Raw genomic sequence first — 27752 nt, forward strand, 5'->3', positions numbered from 1 at the left:
TATTAACTTATGAAAAATTAGCGGAAGCGGAAAACTCGCCCGCTATTAGCATAATATTAATTTTTCTCCACAGCCGCACGAAGTTGCAGAAATACTTAGCTTTAAGATTCTTATTTTCAGTACCATAGCTGAGAGCCAGAGCCAGGACTCCGACTACAATACAATGGTCAACGGAGGTAAGAAAAATACTCTTGCGCGTGTGTGGGCCGCAATTTTAATTAATAACTAAAGATTTCTTGCTTTAAAGTTAACTGACTAGCCGAGGAAAGTAATATGAAAAGTTTATTACATTGTTCAACTTAAATATCATTTTTATTAAGGCCCACCACGTAAGTCGGCAACAATCAAAAAATAATAATAACAATAATAATAATATATTAAATTACGACGGCCAACGGACGCGAGATTGGCGCAGCAACTTTGGGGCCCGATTAAAATGATTCTATTGTAATGAATGTAATTATGTATGTGTCTAATTGTTGTAAAATATTAATGCTTGTATGAATTCTTTTACATGTACAACAACAAAACCACACCCTGAGGAGATCCGGAGAGGAAAAAGTGTAGAAAAGAAAAAGGATTGCGAGAAAGAAAAATAAGTAAGGTAAGGCCTATTGTGCAAGCATCCTGTGTAGCTCTGCGCGGAATATCGAACCCATGTGCACATGAGATACCTTCGGTGTTTTGTGTATTTATGTGTTTATTTTTGGAGGGATAATTATTCGTTTTGTGTATTTAATGTTTATTTTTGGAGGGGATAATTAATCGTGTGTGTATCAGTGTTAAAGATTTGTCAGTGGCTTAAAGTGAATTTAGTATGGGTAAGATAGGACAACCTAAAGCATCCATACCAGAAGAACAAAATTCTGTTAATATGGAAAGTGAGGATCATTTGCAATACGTAAACGAATCCCAAGCCACCGCCTCGGATAACATAATTTCCGGAGTGGGGGGCGAGGATCTGTGGTCGGTGAATGACGCTCCACAGCAGAATGGGAATAGAGTAACAACTCCACTGCCTGGGCAGGGGGGCCAATCGAGTGCTAGATTAAGCGGGGCACCAGTATGCTCACCGATTGCAGACCCTTTTGCTGAATTTCTGCGCAGGTTAGAAGAAAGAGATAGGGAAAGAGACGAAAAACTGGCTCAGATGCTGCATGAGCAGGAGAAAAAATTAACGCAAATGCTCATTGAGCAAGAGCAGCGCAGTGAAGCAAAGCTAGATAGTATCCAAAGCGAACTTGCCGAGATGCGGGACGCTTGCAAAGAGATCCCCGATCTTGTGCAAAGCTTGGCCGGAGAGATGCAAAAATTACAGATATCGCAGGCTAGGCTTGAAGACAATGTCCAGACTTTAACCAACCGCGTGGATAATGTGGAGATAGATGCACGGAAAAGTATTGACGCATATTTGGAAGTGCAAGCTCAAAAAGTAGAAAAAGAATTAAATGAATGGCTAGAAGTAAAGGATCGCGAGATATCTGCAAAGATTGAAAGCGATGTAAAAACAGCTGTAGAACAAGCGAATGCGGCCGCGAGTGTAAATATTGACGCTAGCGCTGCCGCACTACGTGCCGAATTAACACAGATCAAATCCCGTGTGACTGCGGAGTTGCCAAATTGGCAACAGGAGGTCGCGCGGAGACTGTCTGCGTTGGAAAGCAATGTAAACAGTGGCGGACAGATCATGAATCCGACTCCGCGTACTGATTACTATAATAACGCTGACGGTAGCCAGGGTGCGAGCGCGCAACCGCAACCTAATGCGAATTATGAGCACGAACAACATGCAATACCGTGCAGCGTACATCACGAAGTGATGAATGTCCCAGAATGTAGCAATCAGACGTGCAAAACAGAGGACAATGTAATAAAACACAGGACATTCCAACCTTTCAATAGCGAAAAACGAAATGTCCACCCTGTTGTATTTATTAATAGCTTCAGGAATGTGTTTCCCAGGACATGGACGGAAAGACAAAGAATACAGTTCGTGGTCTCCCTTATTCAAGGTGACGCGGCACTGTGGGCCACCGACGTGTCCGAAAAATGTCTAACGATGCAACAGTTTGAAGGTGCATTCTTGCAAAAATTCTGGTCCGATAGCGTCCAAGAAAGACTACGAAAGGAGTTGTACAGTCCAGAAATGTACAATCCTAAGATGGGAACGTTACGCAAATATTTCGAAAAGTATATAAACAAAACCAGGTACTGGGACGAGCCAATGTCCGATCGTGACATAATCAGATTAATAAAAATGAAGTTGCCCAGTGAAATTAAAAGATATTTCATCAATGTGCCGGAATACGATATAGAACAATTCATGGAAATAGTGGATTCTGTTGACTTATTGATCGAAGATATGAAAACCGAAAACAAGTGGAACCACGCAGGCTGTAATCAACAAAAAGCCGATTACAATAGCAGCCACAGTAATGGTAGTAACTTAGTACCAAATGGTAACGGGAATAGGGAAGAGCACCGGCAACAAAATCAAGGCACAAACAATGGCAATGGTTATAACGGCAACGGTTATAATCGTGAAAATCGAAAGAGACATCATGATGGACGCATGAGTAATGGATATAATGGTAACGGCAATCCGCAATGGCGGAACAACCGAAACCAGTGGCGTGGTCGTAACGAACCGACACCACAGTGGCAACAAAACACAGCGCCACAATGGAACGCCAACCCAGGTCCGTCACAGAATATGTCAGGGAGTTACAACCGACCACCACAAAACCAGAGCCATACACAATATCAAAATACACCATCGGGGAGGCAGGGCGGCCAACCCAACAGTAGCAACAACAACAACCAGAACCACAATGTGAGGTTAGTGGAAGTGACAGACAACTGTCAACCCACTAATGCTCATCCGTTAAACTAAAGACAGCCACAATACGCTCTCTGTTGTTGGTTGCAGGATGGTGTAGTGAGGGCACATTCACGGACGACAGCCATAAACTTTGTATGCTGAGATACAATGAAGGAACAAAAATAGAAAAGGAACTTGTAGACATACCGCAGAAATGTAACCGAACCGACAAAAGTGTTGTGCAGGCTATATTGCAAGCAGATATGTATGGAGCACCAATACAGATAATAGTCGATACCGGTGCGTCAACCAATGTCATGAGTGCAAATTTTTACAAGTACTTGAGTCAAAATAATAGAATACCAGTATTGCCAGTGAAGAACTGTCGTGTAACAGGTGCAATAGGTGCACAATCTCATATCATAAAGCACCAGGTGCAAGTCGACTTTACGGTAGGAAATGAAGCAATGAAAAGCTCGTTCCTAGTAGTTAGGGGATTAGGTGTTGCTTGCATCCTGGGGATGGAATTTTTACGCCAGAGGGACGCAAAAATCGACCTCTTGTGCGGGGAAATAAGCCTTATGAATGAGGGTAGACGTGTAGTTTTGCCGTTGTTGAGGACACGGGAAGTGCACAGTAAATATTGCCGGAGCTTTCAAACGAGATTCGAAGGAATACAGGTAATGAATTTATATTCTGACTTAAGTACAAGACAAGCGTATTATAAAGAATTTATTACTGAAGATAAAGAGGAAAAAAGGAAGCTGATAGCCATGAAAGTTAGGGAGTCAGAACATTTGACTGAAGCACAACAAAACGAATTGACTCAGCTACTTACAGATTATGAGAATGTGTTTTCGGAAAAACCCCGTGTTATCGAGGGCTACACCTATAACATCGAAGTGGTACCTCACGATACTTTCTGTCACGCAAACTACACCATTCCGTGGTCAAATAAGGAGGCAGTTACCAAGGAAATAAGAAAAAATACTTACAAAGACTTAAAGAAGTTCGCTCAGTAGAGCAACGTTTACATTTGTGTGTAGTAGGTTAAGTTTATAGTGTATTTTTTCTGTGTGTAAATGTTCCGATTTTAGTGTAATATTTAAAGACAATGAGGCACACAAGATTAGTGCGATTCAATTTTGTAGATGTTAAGGAATAATAGTATTTTTAAACAATTGCATTTTGAAGAAAAAAAATTAACGTAGGTTTAAGAATATGTTAAAAATTTCATGTTGAAAAATGCTTTAAAAAATATTTAAAAAAAAATTCAATAGCATGTAATGATGACAGAATTTTTCATTAGAGTGTCATGAATATTTTTGAACTGTAGTAGTAATGAAACTTATGAAAATTTAATATTATAATGTATATGTTGTTCCATGTATTTATGTCTATACCGATCTTGAAATATGCTCAAGCATAATTTACTTAACAATGTGAGTGCAGGGTGTACATCACCCAAGGTACCTCATGTGTTGTGGACAAGGTACAAAGCAAATCAGTAAACGCGACTACCGCTAAGCACTGTTAAAATATATTGCCATCTGCTAAGGCAGAGATTTGCACGAATTTGTAGTGTAAACAAAAGTCACAAATCTAACATTAATCTAGGAACTTGCACGCTAGGCCTAGATTATAAAATGTGTACAGTAATGCGAGAGGCAAGGTTTTGTAAAGTCGAGCCTGGCTCTGGAGGGCAAGTACGCAATGAGTGGGCAGACATGACATGGGGACTGACCTCAGATGAGACGGAAATACAATTGTATAGTCAAAAAATCTGAAGGCAAGTACGACTCTAAGTGGAAAAGGAAAAGAGACAAGTAGTGCGAGAGACTGGTAAAATCCAGCACAAGCCAAAATCCAGTTCATACCGAATGAAATACATTAGTGTTTGTGAACTAATTGAAACAGTTACTTTAAACAGTGTGAAAAACTGTGAAGGTGAAACTGTGATATGGACAGTGAAGTGCTAGTATTGAACGTTCAACAGCGGTGAGGACGCCAAACGCCAATATTACGCACGAAAAACTGTGAATTTGCTTATAAATGTGAACTGTTAACGTGAAGTGAACCCACCGTCAATATTTTTGGGACAGACTGTAGTTTCAGTGAGCACAATAATGCGAGATTGGAATGCGATGCGTGGACTGTTGCAAAACAGCGACCGCAGAAACGGCGAATGTTTGTGCTAAACTCATACTGGGACACTCACCAGTGCCTGCGAGTGCGGCGAAAACATAAATAATTGTATCAAGACAAAAACTGACGTGTAATGGAAACAGTGGCGCAACAAAACTTCATTCACGGGAGAAGATCCATGTCATGTTTTCTGCAAGACAGTGCTGGCTTGACACTCGGAAACTGGCGAAAACTTAACAACAACTGCCGCACTAATAAATGCTCCTTTCCCACTAGCGTAACCATCTGCAGCGGGAAACAAATATTACGTTGGTTGTGTGTGTGTTTCATGTACTACGTCGGAGATGCGTAGCAGAGCTGACTCCTGCCAACAAGAGCGGGGGGCGGATATCATCCCACTCCGCCACGCCCGGCCGAGACAGAAGCGCATCGCCAACGGTGCAGCCGATCAGCTGATTCTGTCGTTCCGCGACGGCGAGACACACGCTGGCGTCGAGCGGGCGTTGACCTCTCCGCAGCCGCCGCGAACGCCGAGCACCGAACACACCAACCGACGCCGTCGCGAGCCAAACGTCGCGGCGTAGATCATCAACGACACCGCAATCAATTGTTTTAATGACCTCATTTTTTGGCATAGTGCAACAAAAATATTTGTATGCACATCCTGTACTCCAATGACATTCCAGAAACAATTAAGTGAAAGTGACCAAAGCAGTTAGTCTGTCGCTCCGCCGAGGTTTTCCCCAGGTTTCCCTACGGCCGCGCCAAATGGGGAGCGAACAGTTGACACCCCTGGGACTTCAAATATTCCGGACTAACTCGTGGTTGTATACCTTGAACTTCATCTGTATTACACTTTGTGTGCAACGCACCTCAGTAATTACAACATACGATGTGACATATGTAAACTGTGAAAGAAAAATCTGCGTGTGGACACTGTGGACATGAAAGTGGAAATATTTGTGTCAAAAAACACGAACATTTTTTATGACACAAACATTTCGGGGGGCAATATAGCGTCCCCAGTGCCAAATTTTTTATCATGTAGCCGTAAAATAATAATTTCTCTGTGTAGGTTTAGATTGCAAAGAAATAATTTATGACAGAATGATCTAAAGAGACGACAAGATACGCTCTTTTGTTAATTTTTTAGTCGACTTCACTTCTTCGCTTGTCTTGAATGTGTCTAGAGGGACATCTTGCGTGTGCTGACAAATGTAAGCATATTTGTATGAGTTAAACATATAATATAACTATTTAATATTATTGTGCACTTTTAATTTGTAAGAGGTGATCCCGATTTCATGTCCGCCTTCCTTGAATTAACCTGCATTCAAGTAATTTACAGCTCAACAATCGCAGCGGCCGATGCAGCCAACGACGCCATTACGTGGCGATATTAACTTATGAAAAATTAGCGGAAGCGGAAAACTCGCCCGCTATTAGCATAATATTAATTTTTCTCCACAGCCGCACGAAGTTGCAGAAATACTTAGCTTTAAGATTCTTATTTTCAGTACCATAGCTGAGAGCCAGAGCCAGGACTCCGACTACAATACAATGGTCAACGGAGGTAAGAAAAATACTCTCGCGCGTGTGTGGGCCGCAATTTTAATTAATAACTAAAGATTTCTTGCTTTAAAGTTAACTGACTAGCCGAGGAAAGTAATATGAAAAGTTTATTACATTGTTCAACTTAAATATCATTTTTATTAAGGCCCACCACGTAAGTCGGCAACAATCAAAAAATAATAATAACAATAATAATAATATATTAAATTACGACGGCCGACGGACGCGAGAGCTCCATGGACTCATTAGGCTGTCTCCATACCCATACACATTTACTGCTTGATGCAATTTGAAAAAAAAAGGCTCGTCCGACCAGGCAACATGTTTCCAGTCATCAACTGTCCAACGTTAGAGTTGATGGGCCCAAGCAAGGCATAAATCTTTGTGTCTGTTGAATGATTCGCTCCAGTTGTCATTGGTCCCGTTCTTGCAGGATCTTTTTCTGGCCACAGCGACGTTGGAGATTTGATGTTTTACCGGATTCCTGATATTCACAGTACATTTATGAAATGGTCGTATGGGAAACTCCCCACTTCATCGCTACCTCGGAGATGCTGTGTCCCATCGCTTGTGCGCTGACTATAACACCACATTCAAACTCACTTAAATCTTGATAACTTGCCAATGTAGCAGCAGTAACAGATTTAACAACTGGGCCAGACACTTGTTGTCTTATGTAGGCATTGCCAACTGCAGCACTGCATTCTGCCAAGTTTCCATACCTCTGTATTTGAATACGCATGCCTGTACCAGTTTCTTTGGCGCTTCAATGCATGTTCAGTGGAAGCGTTTTGTGCCTCTTGTACTGAAATGTAAGACTCTGTTGGAAAAGTTTTAGTAACAGATGTCATGGCTTTAGAATATTCAATATGAAAACTACCAGCTTCTATTCATGTACCCCATATTGTTGGGAAAGGCTCTGGTGGCATGCCAGGTTCAGCAGCAATTCTATACAAAGCAATACACGGTGTTGGGCTTTTCTGGGTAGATGCTGCACACTAAACCTTACACTGCAACATTACCAGGGGAAGACAGGTGTAATGGATTAAATGTGGACAGGATATGCACAGGGCAGTTGCCACCTCCAGCAAATAGGCCGCATATTCTGCATATGTACCAAGAACTTTTTCTTCCTCAATTCCTACAGGTAACAGCACTTAACAACTGTAACCGACAAAATAACCTACTGTAGAATGGACAGCTGCACAACTTGTTATTTTCAAGGCACAAATGCCGTAAGGAAGTACTGTGCAAGAGAATTTTATAGCTCGATATGCAGACCATTCTCTCTCTCTCTCTCTCTCTCTCTCTCTCTCTCTCTCTCTCTCTCTCTCTCTCTCTCTCTCTGTGTGTGTGTGTGTGTGTGTGTGTGTGTGTGTGTGTGTGCGCGCGCGCAAACACTAGCACTACCACACAACCAACGCAAGATGTATCTAGTAAATGAAGGTTGAGGTAGCATTAACTCTGTCCGTTTTCTGCCAAGGAAAACAGCAGGATCCCACAAAGTATTTATGCAAAACCCTCCATCTGTATTTATACGGTCACTTGCTAAATTAATTTCAACTGCTTTCTAGTAACACTATCCCAATAGTGGGAAGTGGATGCCAGAATCTCCATGTTATATTCCATGGAATGACCAGTACCAAAACAATGTTCTGCAATAGCAGATTTGCTCAGCTGATGTAAGCGAGTGTGATGCTTATGCTCAGTGCACCAGTCCTCCATCATCCTAATGGCCTAATCAATGTATGACACACCACAGCCTCAAAGAATATGATACATGCCCATCTTACCAAACCAGGATCATTGTTTACAGATCCCAAAATGGTCCAAATCTACAGTGGCCATAAAACACATTTTACATCAAATTTCTGTAAAATGTGACCAAGACTGTTGGTAATGTTTCCTGCATGAGGCAAAAAGACCGAAGACTTTGGTGCCACCTTGATAGTATCGTCACTCACCTGGTCAACAGTTGGTTGATAGCACAGTGCACATCTGATCTGACTTTCACTAAACTATCTGACTCTGAGATGGGCTAACTCAGCTGACAAACTTCAAATTTTTCTGAATGCCTGGCACTTAGAGAATGAAATTCCCCGTCAGACTGTGGCCATGAAGCACTGTCTACCGAATACCGTGAAAACACCAAAATTTTTGAAGCAATTATTAAATGAAGCTGAAATAATTCCTATTTTTTACATTGTGAGAAGCTCAAGGCTCCAAAAATCTGTAGCCCACAATACTACTGCAGCAATGTGCCATAAACAGGCACTTTAAGTTTGTACTATAGAAGGTTTGGAATAGTGGAACACTTACCACGCAAAAATTCATTTGTGGAGTTTGGACTCTTTTGCATATGCGTCAATAACATTTGCTTCTTAGAAACTTAAGACAACGGCACTGCTTTGTTCCTTGTGTGCACAACATTACAATATGTATATGTTGCTGAAGCTCGGTCATCATATAGCATCTGTTTATTGCAAGCTCGACAGAGAACAATCTCTCTATCAGCAGCAAAAAGTGTCATCTATCATAATCCAAGTTCTTAATTTAGGTGGTAATTTTTATGCAACAGGAGCCATCATGAACACACAGAGTTTTCACACAATGCTACACACTGTACTGTAATTTTATCTCATATGCTTTTGAGCACTAAAGGATGAAGTGAGATAACAATATACACCAATACAGCAGGTACCTTACCACTAAGCCAAGGTATGGAATTTCGCATGATCAAGGTTTTACCTTAAACTGATAATTTTCTCTTTAACATACAATGTGAAATAAATCTTTTTTCCTGCATTAATGTACCTGGTTTTTATCCGGTATTGACTCTACTGAAGACAAATTATGCTAACAATGAATGGAGGAGTTAGTGAACAGTGAAATTTCTGACACGACCATGAACAGTTCCTACGAAACAATATTTTTGCATGGATTAACATTCACTCTGCCTCTCTTACGATTTATTTTATGAATATTTTCTACTTACCTGTCTTATTTTTTCTTCTTTCTGCTGCTGTCTTATTCTGTCCCTCTCCTCAAATGTGAATGGTGCAGGTACTGTTACACGCTTTATAGGTGTTGCTTTCTTTACACCTTTCTGCTCCATATCCTTGTTAGCTACTGCTTCTGCGACTTTTTTCTAGTAAGAAAGAGACAAGTTTTGTGAATGTAGAAATGACATAAAACACCATCAACTGCTGTTTGGGTTATTTCTTAACGTGTGAACAGTTTCAGTCAAAGACCATAACTCAACACCTGTTGTACACATTTTATAGATACAGGAAAATTTTACTTGAAAAGGATGTTTCAAAGCAATTGTAAAAATATAACAACATATATAGATTTTTGATAGCAGCACGGCAAAATACATATAGTACTTGAAAAATAGCAAACTGGGGTTAATTCTCCTGTTATTATTCTACTCCTCTGAAGTAACTAATCGTTTCTTCCTCGCATTTTATTAGACTACCTATACACATAGTGTATATGCAGGGTGTACATAAAATATTTCCCAACAACACTTTTTTATGTTGGTACACTGTGTGTCTTGTTTTACTTACTCAAGATTAATGATTGCATTACACTATGTGATCAAAAGTATCCGGACACCCCCAAAAACATACATTTTTCATATTAGCTGCATTGTGCTGCCACCTACTGCCAGGTACTCCATATCAGCGACCTCAGTAGTCATTAGACATTGTAAGAGAGTAGAATGGGGTGCTCCGCGGAACTCACGGACTTCAAACGTGGTCCGGTGATTGGGTGTCACTTGTGTCATACATCTGTATGCGAGATTTCCACACTCCTAAACATCCCTAGGTACACTGTTTCCAATGTGATAGTGAAGTGGAAATGTGAAGGGACACATACAGCACAAGTGTACAGGCTGATCTCATCTGTTGACTGACAGAGACCGTTGACAGTTGAAGAGGGTCTCTTATGTGTAATAGGCAGACATATATCCAGACCAACACAGGAATTCCAAATTGCATCAGGATCCACTGCAAGTACTATGACAGTTGGGCAGAAAGTGAGAAAACTTTGATTTCATGGTCAAGCGGCAGCTCGTAAGCCACACATCACACCAGTAAACGCCAAACAATGCCTTGCTTGGTGTAAGGAGTGTAAGGAGTCTGAACAGTGGAAAAACATTGTGTAGAGTGACGAATCACGGTACACAATGTGGCAATCCGATGGCAGGGTGTTGGTATGGTGAATGCCCGATGAACGTCATCTGCCAGCGTGTGTAGTGCCAACAGTAAAATTCAAATGGGGTGGTGTTATGGTGTGATCAAGTATTTCACGGAGGGTCTTTGCACCCCTTGTTGTTTTGCATGGCACTATCACAGCACAGGCCTACATTGATGTTTTAAGCACCTTCTTGCTTCCCACTATTGAAGAGCAATTCAGGGATGGCGACTGCATCTTTCAACACGATCAAGCACCTGTTCACAATGCACAGCCTGTAACGGATTGGTTACATGACAATAGCATCCCAGCAATGGCCTGGCCTTCACAGAGTCCTGACCTGAATCCTGTAAAACCCCTTTTGGATGTTTTGGAACGCTGACTTCATGCCAGGCCTCACCGACCAACATTGATACCTTTCCTCAGTGCAGCACTCCGTGAAGAATGGGCAGCCATACCCCAAGAAACCTTCCAGCACCTGATTGAACGTATGCCTGCCTGAGCGGAAGCTGTCATCAAGGCTAAGGATGGGCTAACACCATACTGAATTCCAGCATTACCAATGGAGGTCGCCACAAACTTTTAAGTCATTTTCAGCCAAGTGTCCAGATACTTTTGATCACATAGCATATCATTTTCATAATTCTGTTTGTCACTAATGACAAAAAAATAGTAGTAGTTTAAAGTTACTGTTCTCGTTAAAAAGCTATTTTAATTTTTTTTTTAAAAAACAATGGAGAATGTGCCGCTACTGACAATCTGTTTGATTAATATACTGTACAACTGTTGCTATTGTTGAGTTTTTTTACTTTTTTTAAGGAAGTGTTGTGCACTGTGCGTATAAACAATTATATCAAAGTTCATATCACAGGGAAGTAACACTCACTCAGTTTTGGTTGGAAAAAAATGCAGAATTTGCTACGGGACATTGTGGAATATTTCCGCTTCAACCTCTATAGTTTCATGATGTTCCGATAGGTGGCAGCACTATATGTAACCTTCAAAATGGCATCTGTAACAGAGGTGTGTTCCAAGCAGATAGCTGCCATTGAGTTTCTTTTGGCAGAAAACCAGAGCATCACAGGTATTCATAGGTGTTTGCTGAATGTCTACAGAGACCTGGTAGTGGAAAAAAAGCATTGTGAGCCGCTGAGAGTCTTCTGTCATCACTGCAACGAGGTCTTACACACCTGTCCTACCTCCCAAATGCTGGCTAGTAACAAGCAGTTTTAACTCCAACTCATTTGATGTCATCAAAAGAACATGATCAAACACATCACTGCACAACTGGATGTGTCTGTCAGTACTGCCAATAAACCCATCCACCAGTTGTGGTACTCAAAGGTTTGGGCCCACTAGGTTCCTTCCCATCTAACAGAAGACCATACAGAGCAATGAAAGATCATCTGAGCAGAACTGCTTGCACGTTATGAGGCTGATCGTGACAGTTGTTTTGTCGAACATTGTCACAGGTGATGAAACGTAGTTTCATCCTTTTGAACCAGAAACAAGACAGCAACCCACACCACCTCTCTTATGAAAGATCAAAATCACACCCTCAGCCAGTAAACTCATGGTGTTGGTCTTCTAGAACACTGAAGGGCTTACTCTGATGTCCTCCCTCATGGTGAAATGACCAACTCTGAAGTGTTCTGTGCTGCCCTCAGGAAACTGAAGAAACAACTTGAGTATGCTCATTGCCACAAAAATGCAAATGACAACACAAGGCCTCACCCAAGTCTATGCACCTGAGAGGGGCTCACAAAACTTCACTGGACTCTTCTTCCTTATCCACCATACAGCCTGGATCTCACACCTTCCGACTTCCATCTGTTTGGTTCAATGAAGGATACACTCCAAGGGATGCAACAAGACGTCGGTTCCAACGGCAACCGGTAGAGTGGTACCATGCAGGCATACAGGCTCTCCAAGTATGGTGTAAGGCCATTGCATTGAACAGATATGGTGAAAAATAGGGTTTTGTAGCCCAAAGTGGAATAATGTGGTATTTTTGAATCCAAAATCAAACCAGCCTGCTTTCAGGAGGGGGGGGAGGGAGAGGGGGGGGGTTGTACAGGGTCCGGCATAAAAAACTCCCCGATTACAAAGTAACGTGCAGCGGACAGTAGAAGGAGCAGAGTGGTGGGGGGCGCGTCGTTAAGTAGCTGCCTACGTGCCGTTTTCAGTGTACGCCATGGCGTGGTCTGGTGAACATCGTGCCTCCGTAGTGGAAGATTTTATTCAAAATGGCGAATCGCCTATTAATACTCAACGTGCTTTTCGCGTTTGCTTTGCGCTCGGACGACGGGACCCTGTTCCCGATAAGAAAACAATTTATTCTTGGGTTGCTAACTTTCATGAGACAGGTTCCGCATTAAAAAGGAAACCACCTGGACGACCACGGACTGCAACAGGCCCCGGAAATGTTGATGCAGTTAGAGCTTCAGTTCAACAATCTCCTCGACGATCCGCTAAAAAGCATGCGGCAGCATTACGGATATCTGATCGAAGTGTGAGAAGAATCTTGCATCGAGATCTTAAAATGCATCCTTACAAAATTGTAACTACGCAGGAACTGAGTGAACAAGACTGTGGTGTCCGTGTAAGTTTGTGCCAAGACCTTCTTCGGAACATTCGTCCCAACGATATTGTGATTTTTTCTGATGAAGCACACTTTCATCTTGCCGAAACAGTGAACAGCCAAAATTGCAGGTACTGGTGTGAACACAATCCCCAAGAACTTCATCAACGACCACTTCATAGCCCTAAAGTAACAGTATGGTGTGCTGTTTACAATTCCGGAGTGATCGGTCCTTACTTTTTCGAAGAAAATGACAGGAATTTAACCGTCAACAGTGAACGCTATTGTGCCATGCTCCGCGACTTTCTCCAACCGCAACTAAGGGAGCTTTTTGGTGAAATAGAGAATGTGTGGTTCCAGCAAGATGGTGCTACTGCCCACACAGCGCGGCAGTCACTGGCATTGGTGAAGGAAATGTTTCCTGGACATGTGATCTCGTTGCGTGGAGACATTGGCTGGCCCCCACGATCGCCGGACTTAACGCCCTGTGATTTCTTTCTTTGGGGCTATTTAAAAGCAAAAGTTTATGAACAACGTCCACAATCTTTACGAGCCCTGAAAGAAGCAATTACACAAGAGGTTGAAGCTATTCCACCTGAAATGACTCAAAGAGTAATGAATAACTTCAGGGAAAGACTCAAACAGTGTGTCGACAGTGCAGGAAGCCATTTAAGGGATGTTTTATTTAAAAAGTAAGACCATAAGAGTATTTTCTAAAATGGCATAATATGTACTTTTATTTAGTATAAATAAAATTATTCTACCTTATTTGGTTTTGTTTTTATTAGCTTTCCTTAAAGGGGAGGTTTTTCTGCCGGACCTTGTATTACCATTTCTATCAGTGTATATCTAGGATATACAAATTTGTTGCTAAATGATTAAAAACTATTACATAATCACAGGCTAAGATAGCTTTCAAAAACTAATTTAGCATACTTCTATTTTTATTGATCAACAAATTATTTCCCTCAAATTCAGGTTTTTATATCACGGAATGCACATTCCCGCTTAGAATTCAATTTCTATTTAAGTTACAAAGATTCTGATATCATGCTTTGACAGAATTCCTTCAATTGTAGCCATTGAGACATGGTTTGTAGAAATTGCTGAATGTGTAAAAGAGTTATTAATTTTAACAGTTCATGAATCCTAATGAAACTCTGATCCTGAAATAACTTAAAAAAATACTTCTTAATTCTCTCCTTACAATGGTATATTTGTGTATTTCTTTGCTGTCCTTGATCAGATTTCACTGATTTTCAGTAACTTCAGTGATCATTACAGTCTCTCTCTTCTGCCACAAGGTGGCATCACACCATTGTGCACTCCTAATAGCTGCTGGCCTTAGTTTGTTAGCAACAGAAATGCAAGCTCACTACCTGCTGGCCTTCTGATAGACTGCACTTTCACATGCTCTATTTCCATCAAATGTGGTCTCCAAATTTTTGTTGTCAGCTATGGAGACCAGATCAAAGGCGACTGAACCCTTGCTACCCCCTCGTTCTTGCTGTACACCTGAATCCAGCCAGCCTGGAGTGTCCGTGCCGTCTCCTCTAGAAATGGGCAATTCATTCCTGATCTGACTCAAAGAGCCAGATCCTTCTTGGATAAAAGGAGCGGTAGCTTGTTTGGTCAATAACGTTTGATGACACTAGCAAGCAGAGCAAAGATTCGTCGACAGACTGCAACAGCAGCATCCCAAATCGCATGCTGAAGGAAACATTTCCCAAGCTACAAACAAATGTGACGTAAATCAAGCGCACATATAGATTTACTTATCTTTATAATTTTTGCAGCTTTTCTAAGAGATGAGAAAAATAGGACATCAAGAAAGATCAGATCCTCAGAGCACTGCATTAACACAAAAGACACTTTACCACCTTATAGATGGTGTAAACCGTAACTTACCAACAATGGTGTAGAGGAAGTTGGGATAAACAATTTTAATTAGGTCACTTGTGGTCAATCAAGTCGGAAAACTACCTCAAGATGACCAACAAAAACTATCTAAGCTACAGAGCTTGTGCCTAGTGCAGGATTTCCAATACTCTCTCATTCTCTTCAAGCAAACTATTAGACCTAAAGAAAAAATGAATAGGATCTTTTTTGTAAAAAATGCAGTTTCGTTTTGCACAGCGATATGTTTTAAACAGAGGGCACATTTTTCACGTTATTCGATAAAAGCTTACAAAAGTTACCACTACACAAATTATTTCTCACATTCGATGTTATATGGTCTCCATCGGCAGGGTTACTATGCCATCAGCTTGTTCATGCATTTAAATTGCAAATTTGATATTCATGTAAGCTCTACCTCACAGTTTTGTGAATTTTAGCAGCATAAAATTAACGATTAACCATTCTGTTTGTCTGGCCTTCTTGCTATGAAATTACTGTGCTTGTAAGGGTGATGTTTAGATCGAACTGCAAACATAATTAGTATCTACATAACGTTTCTGAATGTCTTCTTTTGTTAACCCTACAGAACAGTTTAAATTAATAATATTAACAAGATAGCCAATTAAGCTCTGCAGCCATAGAGACATGCCTCAGAGAAGCCGTAAAGTTGCACATAGGTATTTTGTGCCTGAAGTGTTTTCACTGAACAGCAAAGCAGTAGCACTTTGTGCTTAATACTTGTGAATACTATCCTTAGTTTACTGTTTGCTCTCTTATAGGCACCAAAACGTGATGCGGGTCGTCCACATTTGGCTCTAACACTACAGTTGGAGAAGGACATACTGAATGTTCGAAGAGGGCTCAGCCGCCAGCACTCAGCAGGTGGCACAGGTGCTGCATACGGGTAAAAGTGCCATGAAGAATGTCGTCCATGAGCACCGGCTCCACCCATACCATCTGCAGAAAGTCCAGGGATTACAAGAGGAGGACTACCCACTAAGGGTACTGTTTGCACAGTGGAATTAACAACGACGCATATTCTAGTGCCAATTTCTGAGCTTTGTGCTGCTCACAGATGATTGCACATTTACTAGAGACAGCATATTAAAGTGGCAAAACATGCATGTTTGAGTGGACTAAAATCTGTGTGCACAGGTGATTCAAAATCACGAACACGGGGTCAGTATTTACATCTGGGTGGGCTAATTGGTGACAATACCATTGAGCCACACCTCCTGCCACACAGACTAACAGGACCAAACTACCTCACATTAAGAGTTGTTTTGCCTACCCTATTGAGTGTTGTGCCATTAAGTGTTCGAATGGATATGTGGCTGTATCATGACGGAGCTCCAGCACGATTCAATGTCGATATGCGAGATCACCTCAAAGTGATATTCTGAACATGATTGTGAATGTTGACCATTGGGATGGAAGAACACCACCTCTCTTCAGCACAGAACTGTGAACTGCCATACTGGCTTTCAGTTGAAGCCCATATGTATATATGCTGTTTCTAAGCATCAGAAAACTCAGGATCTCTCAGAAATTTTTTGCTAACCGTACAATTTGCTGTAATAAAATGACAAGAAACATCATAATGGTGGTTAAAAAATTACTGTAACTTGTATATTATGAAAATATACCTTTTCACGGCAATGGCACACTAAGGATTGTAAGTAATGCAATGTCCTTCATATCTACGATTAAAGCTTTCAGTTCACAGTAAGAACAAAAGTATGGTACCTCAACAGTCATGATCAATACAGCACAATGCACAGTGTTGCAGAATGGGAAATGAACGAGTGAAGTGTTGCCGGTTCACCTTGACTACATCCATACATTTTATTACTAGCCTTCACATTGTCTAATAGGTTCTGATACTTTCTTATTACTTTAATAAATATGTATTCTATAGCATGTTCTGTAAATGTTCTGTAAATGTAGGTGTTCTGTAAATGTAGGTGCACTCCAAGGAGTGCCTTAATCTACAAGAGAAATTGCACAACTTGTAGAAAAATATTTTGATACTTTCTTGTTTTAAATTTCTTGTTTGACATGTTGTAAAGGTTTTGCTGCTAAATAGGAACAGCGATCAAGTAAGAATTTTTATTGCACAATCTGTAATGAAACTTCTACAAGCCGATATCTGTACTGACTGGACTGGTACTTTTCTTTCTGCTTTACAACATGCACATGCATATTGAAGTTTTTATTTATGTGTACTACAGACAGAACGAGATAACTAGCATGTGGAAAGGGGGCAAATGTGTGTTTTAATAGAGCTAATTTAGCAACTTTACACCCATACATTTCATAAACAGGGTGATGTGTGAGCTAGATACAGCTGACAACTACCACTACAGTGTGCTGTGATCGAGTGTACCACACTGAGGCACACATGTATGCACAAGTCACGTTGTTTCTGAGTGTTCAGCATGGCGTTTAACTGGGCACTCAACGTTGAAATTCAACAGCATGGTCTGTGTGCTGAAGGCTTACGGCTCAGCACCGTCAATGTAAGCTTTGCATCGACACAGGAGGTACGCATTTTGAAGGCTGTTTGTAATGCAGACAGCACGATGTGCTACTCATGTAGAGTTTATTGATGTAATGTGGAATGCATGCCTTTCTCAGACTGACTCTTCCCAGTACTCGAGCTGCATGTTTCTGGACATGGGTTCCTCCTTGAAAACTGATCAGTATGCCTTCACACACAACATACTAAGCATTGTCGGTCTCCCCCTTCTTACTCCTCTTCCTATGTTCTTTCAAAATAGGACCAAATAAAATAAAAATGAAGGTACTATGACCTGAATTAAATAGGCAAGCTGCCTCCCTTTATTTTTGTGAGAGAATGGCAAGTGGTGAGTCATGAGAAAGAGCTAGTTCATTCCATCAAGTGAGCTGTTCTGATATGGTCTCAGAAAGAACAGTTTTGCCCATCTATTCTTCTTAGCCGTCATCTTGTGCAGCCCTGAGAGGAGCTCAGAGTGGCTGTGCCTCCTTTGCTGTTAAAACAAGGTGCACATACGCAGCTACGACCCTCTTTCAGAGCTTCAGCATTCAGCCGCATCAGTCTGTTATCTTATAAAGGGTGGAATTCTTGTTGTCCACTGTCCTATGTTCTTATGGTTGTGCTTAGTTGTTAAGCATCACTTTGATATGTCTATGAAAAGTGAGTTGCTGAATGAGAAATAGATAACACAGTAACTTTGATTTCTCATCAGTATGTATCATATTCCAAACAGAAATATAAGACATTCTGAATGCAACAGTAATTATGCCATATACCTGTAATGAAATTAATAGTAAAAAATCTCTCCTTTTCACCTTATGAAATTAAAAGTTACAAACCATGCTTGCAAAGGGAAAAACCATGGTTAACAATATTATGAAGAGGATAGGTTGCTACTCACCGTAAAAATGACGCATCAAGTTACAGGCAGCCACAACAAAGACTTCTACACATTTAGCTTGCAGCCAGAGCCTTCTTCAGGAAAGAAAGCTTTTGGCCAGCAGGACTTCGTTGAAAATAGAAAACACATACACACACACACACACACACACACACACACACACACACACACACACACACACACACACAAAAAAAAAAAACTAGAGTCTTGGGCAACTGAAGCCACACTCACCATCTCCGCTATACGGTAAGTAGCAACTTTCCTTTTCATAATATTGTTACATTCCATCCTGTATTTTCCATTGTTTCATTAAACACTTTTTATATTCTCTGAATACAAATACTAAACCCTCCTGAGTTGAATAAACCAATGCTGAACTGAAACACAGCACACCTTATTGTCAACAACCAGGACAATGATCAGTGCATTATGGGACACTGGTCATGACCACACGATGCTCTTAATGTCTACATATTATCAGAAATTAAAGTAAGTAATATTAATTTTACCTCCCACACAGGATGATCAGTATTATGTTCAGATCTTGCAGCCCGCTTTTCATATGGAAATATGTTCCTGTTAGTACGCACAGTTTGAGATTCGTTGATCAGTTTTGCAGCCCCTGTCTGATGGAAAAACAATAAAAATAGTAAATAGGAATGTGCAAAATATTTACAATAACTTTCCTACATATCTGTTATTTTACTAAGATTCACACAATATTTCACTTCTATCTCATATATCCACAATCCATTCTAATTTATTACCATAGAAATGATATGATCCGCCCAACACTATCTGTAATACACCTAAGTATTTTGTTTTCTGTGATGGAGCAATATGTAAAATATGGAAAAGGTAACCACTCTTCTATAGGACTGAGGTCTGGAGCACAGAGACATAACAGGAAACAGCATTCACATTCGTTTTAGAGATACTTGTTCTCTTTTTTTAGAAAAAGTGTGTGTGCAAAAAGGAAAAAGAGCTCTAAAGCTAGTGGTAAAAGCTGTTTCCTTTTCAGTCTTTCTGCATTCCACGCATTGTCTTCTGTGAGTGAGTGATTGCCCCTCCCTTGCTCGCTCGCTCGCTCGCTCGCTCGCTCTCTCTCTCTCTCTCTCTCTCTCTCTCTCTCTCTCTCTCTCTCTCTCACCAACCAACTCAGTTTACAAATGTACTACATATTGTAATGTGTGCCAACTTAGATTTGTGAAGGTGAACCAACATTAAGTGCGCAATGTGACAGAATAAACATTCATTGGGGTGCGACAGCATAAAGTATTACATTACAAACACATGTTGTAAAAACACATCAGAATTTTTTCCTGCCTTACTGCAGTATCTGAGAAAACAAAATATCCAAGTGGACCAAAAATGAGTGTGCTCAAGCCAGCACATAAAAACGGTAGTTAGTAACATGTGTCTAGTTATAGAACAATATCATTAACCCACAGAGGTGGGAGCATGAATATGAGATGAAAAGATGATGGCAATGATATTTGCAGCTGATTTAATAGTGTTGATAAACAGATAAAAAGAGATACACGAAAGGCTAAATGTATGGGAGGGAATGTTGCAATTGTATGGACAGAAATTTAATGTTAAGTAGTGTGAAGTTATGTGATAAAGAATGAGACGAAAACATCAACATATGCAAGTATTGGAAGGCAGTTACTATAGAAAGGGGAAAATTTCAAGTAATAAGGGAACATAATAGGAGGCAATGGGAGGAATAATGATAAAAGAAAGGGAAAAGCAAGCCCAAGGATTCCTGCAGTATATGAGTAGTCTAGTCTGGAGCAAGGATTTACCACCAAAAAATAACCAAATGCTAAAGTGAGTATATTACAAGGTGTACAACTTTGCTTCCGCTGTTTGCCTATAGGTTGCAACAACAGTAAGCAGCGGTCAAAAGAAACAGATCAAAGACGTCGTCAGGCAGTTAGCTTGGACCTCAGTCAACATAACCTCATTCAAACATCAGTCGGCATCATAAAGTTGTTCTTGACAGAAAATGTCAATTTACCAGCCTAATTCTTGTCATTTGCTGGAGGTGTTACTGTTTTGTTTCAATATGAGGAAAACAGTGGCCCAGTCTCATCGAATGCTCTCAAGTACGTATGGTAAGGACACTTTAGTGAAAGAACGTGTCATGAGTGGTTTCAACACTTCAAGAACGTTATTTTAATGTCGTAGACCGGCACAGTGGTGGAAGAGAGAATGTTTTCGAAGATGCAGAATTGGAGACATTACCGAGTGAAGACTCGCGTCAAACTCCAAGAAAAATTGGCATGATTAGTGGAAGTGACACAGCAAGCTATTTCAAAACCTCTCAATGTTATGGGCATTATTCAGAAAGAAGTATCTTAGGTCCCGTGTGAGCAGGAACCAAGAGATGTTGAACAGTGTTTGTGTGTTTGAACAGTTGATTCAGAGGCGAAAACGAAAGGGATTTCTGCATCACATTGTGACCGGGGATGAAAAATGGGTTCATTATTATAACGCTAAACGCAAAAAATCGTGGGGATATCCCGGCCATGGTTCCAAGTCGATGGCCAAATTGAATACTCACTGCTCCAGATCATGCTCTGCACTTGGTGGGACCAGCTCAGCGTCGTGTACTATGAGGAGTTAAAACCAAGTGAAACAATCACAGGTGTTTGTTACCTCACGCAATCAATGCGTTTGAGCAGAGCATTAAAAAACAAACGTTTAGTGGAACACAATATAGGGGTGTAGACAGTGTGGCATCTAGAGGTGCAGGTTGGTCAGGGGACTGTGCACAGATAGTGGAAATGGTTAAGGCAACCGCTCTTGATATGCAGGAAATACGGATTCAAGTCACAGTTCAGCACAAATTTTTATGTCACTATTGGATAGTGGATCTATAATAAAACAGCCAATTTCAAGGAATTCGAAGTCGGTAAATTAATTTCGAAACCTCTATTTAAGTTATACATCTCTTAGTCTTTGTAAATTGCTGACCTATTTTGTGACGATAATGGAACTTCTCATCTTCAAGCTGATCATAGAAGCATCATGTGAAAACAGAAGTGCTTTACTCAAATAGAAACTTCGATGATGTCAGTTATTTAAAATTGCTGAAGCACCTAGCAGTTCATATACTGGGCATTTAATGGAAATAATGATCTAGGTAAAGAAGGTCAGTAATGTTACAAGTTCATCCATGAAGTATATAGCCTGCCGGTCCCAAAGCTGCATAACCAAAGAATATTTTTATATCTGATAAAAGCTACTGACTTGTTAAACCATCAGTTACTTATATGAAAGCTTAAGTCCTAACATTGACAATCAACCTACAACTCTCTTAATCACAAGCATGACGAAAATTTACAAAAAATGACTTTAACAAGCCCATCACTCTCACATAATAAGCTATGGAGAAGGCATCTCAATTTTATTCTATGGGACACAGTGTGTTGGAATTATTGTATGTAATTGTGCAACAGAAATAACTAAATACTTTAGTAACAAAGGCTTGAAGGTTACAGTCAGTAAAACTCAGTTACCGAGAATTAAAACTGACTGTCTTTAGGCTCCACTGCTCCTCAGGTTCTGTTGAAGGTAAGTGTGCAGCTGGATTTCTGCCCTTTATCTCAGTAGCTTTATACCTCTGTGGCTTCTAGGTTGTGCTTAGGCACTTTGCTGTAACCTCTTTTTGGTTCATTCGACTTCCTTTTACATCTTACACTGTTCATCAGGATTGTCATCAGTGTTTTCATCATTTGTTCTATAAAGAAAATGACAAGGCATCGTGGCTGAACTGAGGAAGAGATCCTGGAGATACACATGAAGAACAACAGTGAGCATTGATGCAAATGATACCTTCTCCACAAATTCTGAAAACAGCAGTCCTAAGCTGTCCACATCAGCAGAAGTAGAACTTCAGTTGTATGAGATACAAATTATATTTTTTCCGAAGCCAAAGAATCAAAGTGACCGTAACTTTCTGAGTGCATTACGGAAATCTTATCAGAATCCACTGAAGGGAAAGCAGTCTTCACATCTCTGCAAATCTATCGCAACTGTAAATTCATCCAGAAGCTTCAAAACTGGGAACTAATTTTGTCACCTACAATCATGTTAGTTTTGGTTGGACAAATCGTACAGGAACAAGACATCACTGAGAACACTCCAAAAATATTTAGTATTCATACTGGCACGGCCCCAGTGTAAGTCCAAACACTAGCTAATAAGTGCAGTTAGATATGCCATAACACAGCGCACAGCTCCTCAGCATGTAGCAAGTGTATCTGCAGCAGCCAAATGGTGAAGCAGTTAGTTTTCACCACAACAACATAAATAATGTTACTGTATCTCTGCAACAAAATGGATGAACATATGTATGACCATTTTAGGTGGGTACACCACATTAATTTCAGATGTGGAAAAATCTGCAGTAGGCTGAATCACCTTAGCAAGCTCCCAACAACAGTCTAGCCCAATGTCAAGAAATACAATTTATACCTCTCTTAACTATCAGACTAAATTATGGAGCTGTTCAGTAGACACACAAACAGAACATTGGCTTCCAGTCAAGGGGCACAAATACTTTCATTTTAATTGAATATATTCTTTAGACCTTTTTGTATCAGTTACATTTTGGTTTCCCAAAAAACGAAGCAAATAGATGTACTACTTAGCATACCTACAACGATCACAGCACCAGGACAATATTTAACTACTTTCAACAAAGGAACAAACTGAAAATGACAGAACAAAGTCCACTTATAAATGGTTTGATTTAGTTCAACAGACTTCCAAACTCACTAAGAACATGAAAGGGAATGGAACACAAAATTAAAACATTTTCTGATAGAAAAATGTTTATATTCCCTCAAAGAATTTTAAGACAAAATTCTTATGTGTCATATGACGTTGCTCAAGTTAAGAATCTGTTTCCAGTAATAGCATAGTAATTGTAATGTGATAAATATATAATCGAAATTTAATATACATTAACTGTTTTATATACCATTTTCTGACTAGTACAGCAAACACTTACAAAAGCTATTTATTTGATGACTGCATAGATGGATAAATAAATAAATCATGGCCACAACTTGACCGACAATCCTGTCACCATGGTAACCTCAGACATTTTGCACATGGTATTATTATCTATAATGAAGTACAACATGAGGGAGGGGGACGGGGTGGAAAAATCTACGTAGATCACAATAAGATTTGAAAGCGGTGCAAAGACTGGCAGCTAGATTTAAATCTTCACAAACGTAAAAGTACACACTTCACAATGAAAATTCTTAGTATTCCACAAACAAACAAATCAGTAACAACTGGAAATCGGCTCATATAAATGTGTGTAAGAATTTGCACAGGGTGTATACGCGGACAAGGAGAAAAAATTCCCGGATTTTCCCCGGATCTCCCGGTTGAAAATATGCTTTTGCCATATTAAGTAACAGTATACTTTCCCTCTGAACTGTAAAACTTATCCTTTGATAGAATGCGGTTTTATACAGCACCGTAGAATTTCCCCGCACTTTAGAAAACGATACTTGGGGAAAAAACACGTTTTGGAAAGATCTTTGATGTGCAGTAGCATGTACGCTGCATATTTTCGTATTACGAAAGTATAAATTCGAATTCCACCAACAGGAAAAGTTAATGGTTTAAATTAATATACATAGTGTTGCTACAAGAAAAGAAAAGCTTTTGCATATAATATTTGTCTCGAAGATTAATAAGCTACAAGAGAAGCTAAGCTTTTACTTATAATGTTGATCTGTTTAGAGCATGCTACACTTTAAGATACGTCACACAAATACGCCAGCAAAATTTTTAATACAGACATAAATCTCTGATCTTCTGGGCTCGAAATTCATCTAAATGGCCTGTCATCAAAGAGCTGATTTTTAAAAGAGACCAAACACTCTGCGATTTAAGAAATCCATCATACATTCTTGCACATAGTTCATCTTGCGTAAAAGGAAATTTACTTTGAAAATAACGCTTTCCGAACAATAATTCGCAATATTTTCCCATGACCTGTTGGAAATAGATTCATTTCAGAAGTTGTCAGAGTGCCAGATAAGAGGCGTCACAGCGCTTGCGCCGCTACGGTGATGTAGGAAGCTCCTATGTTCGTACGTGTAAAACATTAAAAGATCTTACATTATGTCATAAGAGAAACAAGACATCAGAGGATACTCCAAGAGTGTCAGAATTTCGTGAACCATACTAAAATGCATAGTTCGCCTTACAGTGCACATTCATATGTCCAGATTCTCAATGACGTAGGCCTCAACCAGATACGAAGCTTTTCAGTGTGGTTTTCGGGACGTAAATTTTCTTCGAGTACCAGTACTGTATTATCTCATGTTCGGTTCTTTACTATGGCATAATGCCATATTTGGTAGAAGATGAAAACGTGCACCTGAAATGCAGCGAACAGTTGAAACTAGCCAATAGTGTGGAATAAACTGACTGCCTCAGCAGGAAAGCTTAATAAAAGCCAAATTTATTTATCAAACCGACAAAAATAACTTCATCGTTCTGCAAGGCGGTTAATGCTTGACTGTCAGAAAGGTGGAAATAAAATAAAATCTGAAACACTTTATTGCCTGTTAGCTAATAACTTGCTCTTCTGAGTGACATAAAATTAAATATAGGACACCTAAAACCAGTAAAGACAAGAGACAGACAAGACTGTACACATTTCTTCAATCCTTAGGTCCTAGCGATTTTTCTCTCTAATCTTGCTACAGCTTTACACAGCGAGCTTTCCTTTCTGCAAAGAGACTGTCACCTTATCAAAGTTCGTCAGACGTTTTGCTACATGAAAAATATAAATGTCGTTGTCTAATACTGAAAAAGCTGTTAATACAAACAGTACCCAAGACTGGTTTGGTTTCTCGAGCGATTACGTCTATTTTGCCACTATGTGCTGGAGGAAACAAAATAGGCCTTTCTAATATTTCAGCAATTGTAATACACACCAAATAAGCGAGACTGTTTTGGCGATAATGATAACTTTTATAATATGTCAGAATATAATTCACGAAGTACCAATACGAAATACTTATTTGGCCTACTAAAAGGAAAAAGCTTTACGTTAGGAAATAGTTTCACATTTCATTCACATGCCCCAGTTTCTCATGCACTAGACCAAAAAGTAGTAGAACGAAATTTTTGTATAAATTTGGAATCGTCATATTCTTCCATAATTTGTGTGATGTCCCCGTTTCTTGTCCTTCCTCGTTCTAACAAACAGTCTTGTCATCACTAATTTTGTAACTATTCCTACCACTGTCAAAACTAAGTCTCCGGTTAACTTCACTAACCCTGCCACAATCACCGGTTTAGTTATCCAGCGATTATTCTCCGGTTAGGCGTTATTACGTGTTCGTGCAATGCGTTTTCCGCGCTACTCCCAGAATGGAACTTAAGCGGCTGCTAGGCGGGGACTACAACTGGCCCTGTCTCATGTAGCGATCTGGCCAAAAGATTTCTGTTAAAATTTCACTTTCTTGGATACACCGAGAAGATAATATGTAATCTTTCTTACCTGTTAGTCGTTTATTTCCACTCTGGTAGTCTGAATCAATGGATTCGGTAGTAATTATAACAACGCTGAACATTCAGAAACCAAATCAACCACATAAACAAGCAGCACTTTGCATTGACCAGTTAGGCTTTATTCCGTTCAGCTCGTATAGCCCCCTCCTGTTTTGTCTGCTGGAAAGTTTATTTCTAGATGTGACGAGGATTCCCCTGGCAGAGACATCACGTATACTATGCACGCATTCAAAAATCAGCTTATAATTCATTCAGAAATCAACTTAGCATGTGTTCAAAAACCAGCAGGGGTGCGTTTCAAAATCATATGAATAATCGATAGACCGACGTGCGCTGGATGCTAGGTGCTTTGCGAAACTTTTTTTTTTCCCTCTCTTCCTCTCAAGAACATGAATTTGCCCCTTCCCCCCGAAATTGCTGCACGGTTCAGCTACCCCGGTTTTCCATCACTCCCCACTAGATCCGAGCCTGCTGCACACGCGTGAATCTGGCAGCTTGGGCGCGCCAGTAAAATTTTTCCGGGTACCATGTGGCTGTTGCTGCTACTGCTGCTTACACAGCCAACAGCCAAATTTCTGTAGCCAGAAGAGGGAGAAGGTACTACTCATACGCGACTCAACTGCGCGTGTGCACGAGCCCGCTCGTAACTGATTAAATGAGTCTACTGTAAAAAGTTGTGATGTCACGCTCATCGAAGGCAATTTGATGCCATGAAGCATTGCATTGTCTTCCGAAAGCCTTTGGCACATTTTGCTGTTGGCAGACGCTTGTACAATCACTGTGTTATATTATATGGCACATTTCCTTTGCAATTTAAGTTTTATTTTCATTTTTTTTTTTTCTGTCATTCATGTTTTGTTGTTGCAGTATTATTCCGCAGTAGCGGGATACATTAATATCCTTTGTTAGAGTAACGGTTCTTACCAGTTAAAATTACAAAAAATTAACTGAAAACTAAAACAACTAAAAATTCCTGGAGTTCTACAAAATTCCCGGATTTTTCTCGGTTTTCTCCCGGATGAAAAAATTCCCGGGTTTTTCCCGGATCTCCCAGTTGTCCCGGGTCGTAGACACCCTGTTGCAGTATTATAGTACGGAATGATCACACAGGTTCAGTCATAGGTAATGCAGATGGCGGGCTTCCACTCATTGGCAGCATAGTGGAAAAATGCAGTTGAACTACAAATAAAGTTCTATACGCAACACTCTTGCACCCCATCTTAGAATGAAGTTCAATTGTGGGGACCCTTACCAAATGGTATTAATGGGGAACATTTCATATAAAAAGGAATGGTAGCATGACTGTCATATATTTGACTCACAGGAGAGTATCACAGAAACGTTGGGAGGAAAAAAAAAAAAAAAAAAAAACGATTTGCCAGGCCCTTTAGATAAGACTCCAATTAACCAGCAAAAGCCTGCAAACAAATTTTCAAGAATAAGTATTATGTGAAGAATCCCCAGATATTAAACACCATATGTATCACTCTCTTAGACATTGTGAAGACAAGATTAAACTAATCATAACACACATGTGCATATACTCACATATTTGAAC

At 40.1% G+C, this 27752-nt stretch overlaps 1 protein-coding gene across 2 annotated transcripts in view; it reads right to left on the minus strand.

Annotated features, from left to right (window-relative positions):
* LOC124596418 (targeting protein for Xklp2 homolog) overlaps positions 1 to 27752 on the minus strand; it is a 165111-nt gene that overhangs the window by 36230 nt on the left and 101129 nt on the right. For both annotated transcript variants that reach the window (XM_047135549.1, XM_047135548.1), the window contains exons 7-8: positions 19147 to 19263; positions 9534 to 9686 (exon numbers count right to left, since the gene is read on the minus strand). In XM_047135549.1, the coding sequence (XP_046991505.1) occupies positions 9534 to 9686; positions 19147 to 19263 (270 nt within the window). The remainder of the gene's footprint in view (positions 1 to 9533; positions 9687 to 19146; positions 19264 to 27752) is intronic.

Source organism: Schistocerca americana, chromosome 2 (genome assembly GCF_021461395.2).
Source record: "Schistocerca americana isolate TAMUIC-IGC-003095 chromosome 2, iqSchAmer2.1, whole genome shotgun sequence".
NCBI classification, from domain to species: Eukaryota; Metazoa; Arthropoda; class Insecta; order Orthoptera; family Acrididae; genus Schistocerca; species Schistocerca americana.